This window comes from Tupaia chinensis, unplaced genomic scaffold, assembly GCF_000334495.1.
Source record: "Tupaia chinensis unplaced genomic scaffold, TupChi_1.0 Scaffold000028_1, whole genome shotgun sequence".
Classification (NCBI taxonomy): domain Eukaryota; kingdom Metazoa; phylum Chordata; class Mammalia; order Scandentia; family Tupaiidae; genus Tupaia; species Tupaia belangeri.
In genome coordinates, this window is record NW_006159458.1 from 6,423,749 (window position 1) to 6,430,885 (window position 7,137).

Below are 7,137 nucleotides of genomic sequence, written 5' to 3' on the forward strand. Positions count from 1 at the left end.
CTGAGAACAAGTTAGAGTAACAGGTTTTATATTTCACCCCAAAGACTAAAGCCATGTCTGGGTTCTCCCCTTTCTCTTTCCTAATCAATACAGCCGTGAAAGATATTGTATAGCTAGTACTTAAAAATAAGCTTCTTGGGCTGACCCCATGGGCTGAGTGGTTAAGGGAGCCTGACTCCACATGACCCACCGCCCTTCAAATTCCTGGCCTTAGCAGCTTGGGAAACACTAGGCACGTGTGTGTGCTTGCCCCTCATCCCAACAGGATGGAGAAATGGAGGAGAAAGGATGGTGGTGTGACCACGCCCACCGTGGGTTGCCTTCTGTCCACCCGCACCATTGGGAGAGCACACATGCCTTCTTGCAAATTGAAATATATGAAAATATTTCTCTTTTGAAACCCTACTAACAACAACAGAAATATTGACAAATTCACCTTTTCTCTGAAACCATAACTCAGAAAGTGAAGCAGATTGAAACTCAAGTATTCCATTCTTGATGTTCTTAATAGACCAAGAGGTTTGAGTAACTCAGCTTCATCGATGTTCCCTTCTGGGAGGTAGTTCAGAGTCTATTCTACATGGTAAGACCGGTGTCTACATTTTAAAAGACAGTTGAATATACTTTTTCTTTATTGTAGCCTTCTCTTGGAGTCAAGAAGCCTACCAAAGCCTTGCTCTTCGTAATCCTGAGCCCAGTGGGACCTTACTTTTCCAGCGGAAGCTTTAATCCGGTATCTCTGTGGGCCAATCCGAAGTATGTAAGAGCCTGGAAAGGTGGGACTGGAGACTGCAAGATGGGAGGGTAAGTGACCCTGCGTCTCTGTCCAGCCATTTCGTTACTGTCATTTTACTTCAATGCCAGTACATATACTAATATTCAAACTTCAGTGCTTATTTAGTTTCTCATGTTTCTCTTTTTTCTTTTTTTGGAGAGGTTTTTTTTTTCACTATAGGGCGCGTGCGTTCGCCAGACAGAGAGAGACATAGAGACAGAAAGCGAGAAATCACCCCCCAGGGGGGATGGTCACGCCGCAATCCCTTCTCCTCCATTCTCCTCTCGGGATCTTGGGCACGCACGCACACGCGCCCGGCGTGAGTTTTAAGCCACTGGGTCCGGGACGCGGACCGCGGTCGACTACGTGGGAGTCCAGCGACATAGCCATTATGCTAACTGCTGGTTCCCAGTTTCTCATGTTTTAAGCAGGCTAGTTGTTTTAAGGATAACTTGTGGCCCTTCAGAAGGGCAAAACATTAGTTAGATGTGGTACCTAGGTAGGAACCAAAGTACGTTCCTAAAACAGGAATCAGATCATTGCTCTGAATGGACTGCCTGGACACTGGTCCTGTTTGGCTGCAGGCTGGTGGCTGGCATTCACGAGCATCTGGTGCTGGGACGGAGGTTCACAGTTGGCTCCAAGGAGCCCTGTCTGGGGAAGGTGTCTGCGCCATTGAAGTGCTGTCTTCATTGCCACAGATTGAAGCCACACTTGCTGCCAGCTGGCTGAGGGACAGCCCTGCTTTGGCTGTGTCAGGCCAGTCTCATAGGCCATATGTAGCTGGCAGAAAATGAAAGAGCATTTGAAAAGTGTTGGACGATTTTAGGGGTGGACTTGGCTGGGTGTTAGGAATGCCCCTGTGGCTGAACAAGAATAACAAGCTGGAGTCGGCCATGGGCGCTCCGTTGTAGGTAGTAGTGGTTCCCAGGGCGGCAGCAGTCCTGGACGGTGGCTCAGGATGGTCTTCTGGACCCTGCTTCAACATGTAGATTGAGGTGAACAGTTGATGGACATGCTACCAGGATATCGGAGACATGGTGGCTGCCGACTGTGGTCTCTGTGGTCTTTTTATATGTCTCTCCACTCCACCAATAAAAAGAAAAAAGCAATGGCCATAAAATTTTATGCCCCATTATCCCTGTTGGCACCTTCTGTAACTGTATCTCCATCAATGGGGAGAGACATCCTAATAGTCTAGTAAATCCTGGTAAACTCTCAAGTTGCTGTCTTGTCTTTCTGGCTTAGCGTTTCTTCCTGTGTCCTAGGCCAGCCAGGTTGAAAACTCCTCCCATTTACTCTGCTGGCTTCTTCTGCCACTCGTCCCGACTTCTGCACCGAGTTTGTGCATATGTTTGTGCACGTTACACACCCCATTGTGTTAGAACTTCCCCTAGGGTGTGTCTAATAGTAGCTTAAAAATCAGGAGGGCTAAGGCAATAAGTTTCTCTGTTTAAGTGTTGCTTTTTAGCTTCCCCTACCTGCCTAGGGAAAAGACAATGTGGGGACACAAAATTGCAGAGAAATCTTCATTAACAGCTACTTGGGCAGTTTGTGATTTACTGTATAAAAATTAATAGAGCTGAGCCACTGTGGCTTTTAAGCCACTGGGGCTAGGACTTGAACAGCAGTCAGACATGTTGAATCCAGTTCCCTTAGCCACTAGGCCCCAGGCTGGCCTGAGTTATCAGAAATTTTTCAGATGCACCCGTATGTGAAACCCTGAGCTAGAGAAAGGTCTTTCTTCTTTAACCTAGACAGTTTGTTAGTTAATTCTAAATGACCAGGGTTCTCTTTCTCTCTCATGCACAGACACACACACACACACACACACACACACACACACACACAAAACCCTCTCTGTTTTTTTTGTTCTGTTTTGTTTTTTCTTTATACTAGGCCTCTACATTTAAGAGTACAAGCATTGAGGTCAGAAAGACCTGTTTTAAAGGCTTAACTGCCCTAATACAAAGTACTTATGACAGTGCTTTCAGCAAATGCAGTGTTCTACCTAGTGATTAAAAATACGGGCTTGGGAGTCATACACTAACTATCTTTGTGCTTTTGTGTAATGAATTCCTCCCTTTCTCTGAGTCCTTGAAAGTATAAGGAAGTCCAGGTTTGTTTTAAGATGATTCAATAAAATGATATGGTGAAGTATGTAGCAGTACTTGTCTGACAGGTAGCAGGTAGTACCTTTCAGTGATGCTCCGAGGATTTCTCACTTTATTTCATCTCCTGGACTCTTTATCTTAGAAGTCAATAGGATTTCACACAGTAGGATGTACGCTTTTGAAGAGTGTATTTATTAATATCTCTAATCTCTGACACATACTACATCTAAAATGTATTGACATTACCCCCTCCTTTTTTTATTGTTTTCTTTTCTCTAAGGACTTCTTTTTTTTTTTTTTAATTTGGACAAACCTGGAGGAGGTTGTGATGTGTTAAGTAAAATAAGCCAGGCACAAAACTAGAAATACTGCATGTTTACACTCTTATGTGGAAGTGAAAAAAATTGATCTTCTTGAAGAATAGCGTAGAATCGTGGTGACTAGAGTCTGGGAAGGCTAGGAAGGAAGAAGAGGAAGGATGGTTAATGGATACAAAACGAGTTAGTAGGAACAAGTTCTTGTGTTCTGTGCACAATAGAATGACTGTAGTTAGCAATAACTTAATGTCCATTTCAAGACAGTAGAAGAGAGGATTTTAAATGCGGCCAACACAAAGTAATGACAAATATTTGAGGTGATAGATATGCAAATTATCTGGGTTTGATCATAACACATTGTAATCATGTACCAAAAAAAAAATCACACGTTAACCCATAAATACATACACTTATTTGTTGATTTAAAAAACCTGTTTGGGATGTGGCCAGCAGGCGGTGTGGATGTTAAGGTGAGTTTCAGACCCAGTGGCTTGAAACTCACGCTGTGTGTATGTGCGTGCATGCCCAAAATCCCTGGAGGAGAATGGAGAAGGGATTGGGGTGTGGCTGTCTCCCCTACAGGGTAATTTTTCACTCACCTCCTCACTGTCTCTTTCTCTCTCCGACCAGTGCACCTGCCCTGAAGCAAAAACCTCATAAAATATTTCTTTTGGGAAAAAGTACCATCTATAGAATTTAATACTTAAATAAATCAAACACCAAACATAAAAAAGAAATTCTTTCAATGCATTGAAAAAGTTGAGGTGTTATTTCCTGTCCCAAGTAGCTTCATGAGTCTGACGAACCATGGATTTAATTCAGCCACACTCTTAAAAGTGTGCATATGTATGTTTTTAGAAGCTTCTTTGAAAGCTGGATGTTTATACTAGACGAATTCTCTGTGTGCCTTTTAATAGGATAAAGAGCATTTTACATATGAGAGAAATCATCTATTTTTAGGTATGGTAAAAATCTCACAGTTGTGTCTATGAATGATAGAACATTCAATTAAAGTAGTTAATATTTTGAAAAACTTAATTACGTTAGGATATAACAGGCTTGTCATAGTATCTGTTTTTTGGCTTTTATTGTTTTTTTTCTTTCTTCCAGACAACCTTATGAAGTATATAAAGCAGGTATTTTTATTCACCAGATGAATTAAATGAGGCAAAAATGACTTGCTTAAGTTTACATTTACCAGACCAGAAGTGTAGAAGCTACACCCAGGCCTGGAACCGAAACCCATGTTGGGTCTGCAGTCTGGTTTATATGCCTTATCAAAAGACATTCATAATTTAACTCAGTTTCTGTTATCATCAATTCTGAATAAATGTGATCTGACTGTTTTATGGTCCTTAAACAGTTAAAAGCCCCCATCCATATATCAGACTTGTGTCATCTCCAGCTTGACTGAGAATTTATAGTTTGTCATCTGTGTTTTGAAATACATTTTGAGAGCCTTTTGATGAATCTTAATGTCACCATGGTATGAGTCAACCTCCTCATGCCCCGATTGTAGTGGCCATGGTATAATGTCTATTTTCCACACTTTCTAGAATATTTCAGTTATTAGTCAATATTTTTTCAGTTGCAAGTCAGAAAACCAACTCAAATAATCTCAAGGAGAAAAGAGATAGATTGCTTGGCTCATGTAACTATGATAGGATGGTAGCTGTAGACCCTAGATAATCATTGCCAAGTTCATGTGCTCTTGAAGGTCCAACCCCAGAAGGGAAAAAATACCTGCCTCTTGGATTCCATACATTGAAATGAATGGGTGAATTAACCCAAAGAAGGGCTCAGTATGAGCCCACCCTTTAATTCAACTAAAGAAGGGTGAGGTGCTATGATTGTCAGTCTAAGCAGAATGACCTGGCTCCCTAGGTAAGGCCACTTTGTTGGGTTTTTTTTGTTTTGTTTTGTTTTTTTAATTGCTAGAGGGCACATGTGCTCACCAGAGAGAGAGAGAGAACAAGCAAGAGCGAGCACCCTCCCAAGTAGTGTGGTCACACTGCAGTCCTTTTTCTTCTCATCAGGATTTTGGGCGTACTTGCACAGGTACCCAGCATCTTTCGAGCTGCCAGGACTGGGATTTGAATTCTTGCTAGCTTTTTGTGATCTGACTCCGCATGCACAGTGCTACTAGTCTGGCCCAGGACTGTGTTTTATTTTTGTTTATTTTTTAAATTTGCATAGGGCGTGTGCACTTGCTTGAGAGAGACAGGGAAGAGAGCAAGCAAGTTAGAAAGCACCCCCTGGGGGGATGAGCACACCACAGTTCCTTCTCCACTCTCCTCTTGGGGTTCTGGGCATGTACACAATCACAGGCCTAGTGTGTCTCTTACGCTGCCTGGTCTGGAACTCAAACCATGTAGTTGACCATGTGGGATCCAGCTGCCCCAAACAGCACATCACCTGGCTTGCCTTAGGCCATGTTTTTATAAGATGGGATATAGTGAGAAAGAGAGCGGTGCAAATGAAAATGACAGATACTGTTCTATGAGGAGACTTCAAAAAGTTTGTACAAAATAGAATTAAAGAACGAGTTCATTTCAGTGCAAAAGTTTTTTGAAATCCATGCATAGATTTCTTTTTCTTTTTTTTTTAAAAGAATTACTTTATTAACTTTATTTATTCATCTCTTTTAATTTGACCAGAGAGGGACCGAGCACAAGAGAGAGAGAGACAGACAGAGAGAGAGAGACAGATGGAGGGAGGGAGGGAGGGAGAGAAAGCAAGCCACCAGGTCTGCGACTCAAACCATGGTTGGCCCTGAGGGAGTCCAGCACCCTTAACCACCACACCACCTGCTCACCCAGATTTATTTTTCATTATAACACATTTTTCATGAACTTTCTGATGACTCCTTATGCTTAACTTACACTTTCTTAAACAAAATCATACATTACAATCTTTTCTTTTTTTTTTTTTAAGTAGCTATAAGTGATCCAAGATAATTCTTTAGCTTGGGCCTGCTCATCTGAATGATAGACATGCTGATAGTGGCTACCTCATAGTATTGGTGTGACACTTGAGTGAAATAATCTATATTAAATTGCTTTGTGTGTGGAAAACTACGTAGTATTTAACTCTTATCATAATGTGGCTATTTACCTATCTTCTCCTTTCATTACTTTTCAAGGTAGGATTCTAAGATTTTGCTTTGGTCTCTCTAAAATGACTGCAATTAGATTATTTAGGTTCCCTAATGAGTTTCCCTTTGATGTTGTGTAGTGAACCAGAGAGCGTATGTGTGTTACTGTATTAACAACGTCGCACATTGACTACATCCACGTGTGAACTAAAGCCTTGGGGACTTGCAAGTGTAGAGGTGGGAGTTAGGGGGATGAGCGTGTGTATGAGCAGTGTTTCCTCCCTCCTAGGAATTACGGTGCATCTCTTTTCGCCCAGTGCGAAGCAGCGGACAATGGATGTCAGCAGGTCCTGTGGCTCTATGGAGAGGATGAGCAGATAACTGAAGTAGGAACTATGAATCTCTTTCTTTACTGGATAAATGAAGATGGAGGTAAGCCACTCAGATTTCTGCCCTGGGCAATTTTTCGGTCTTTTTTTTCAGTGGGACTGGAAAGACAGGAGCTGGACCCATAGAACAGTAGCGTAATTCCAAAGGCCAAGAACTCTTCTGTATTGTGTTGTCTCAGTAGATGCTGAGTTTCCGTTTAAAGCAGCTAAAGATTTTGTTCTTTGACTTCAGAAGTATTCATTATTGAGATGTCAAGGTAAGGGATTAAGTCTCTGTGGTCTGAAGATTCACTGCCTCATCCCCTTCCTGTTCCTATCTGACCACCTTGCATTTGGAGATAGGTCTCAGCTCAGTTCCGTGCTCACGTACCATGTATGTAGTCTGCTGCTACCTGCTGCCAGGGAACTGAGTGTATTCTGTACTCTTTCCCTATGATCGAATGAATTA

General features: G+C 42.1%; 1 protein-coding gene across 3 annotated transcripts in view; it reads left to right on the forward strand.

Moving 5' to 3' along the window:
• BCAT1 (branched chain amino acid transaminase 1) overlaps window positions 1-7,137 on the forward strand; it is a 116,678-nt gene that overhangs the window by 84,711 nt on the left and 24,830 nt on the right. For all 3 annotated transcript variants that reach the window (XM_006140301.3, XM_006140300.3, XM_006140302.3), the window contains exons 6-7: window positions 641-804; window positions 6,590-6,732. In XM_006140301.3, coding sequence (XP_006140363.1) covers window positions 641-804; window positions 6,590-6,732 — 307 coding nt within the window. The remainder of the gene's footprint in view (window positions 1-640; window positions 805-6,589; window positions 6,733-7,137) is intronic.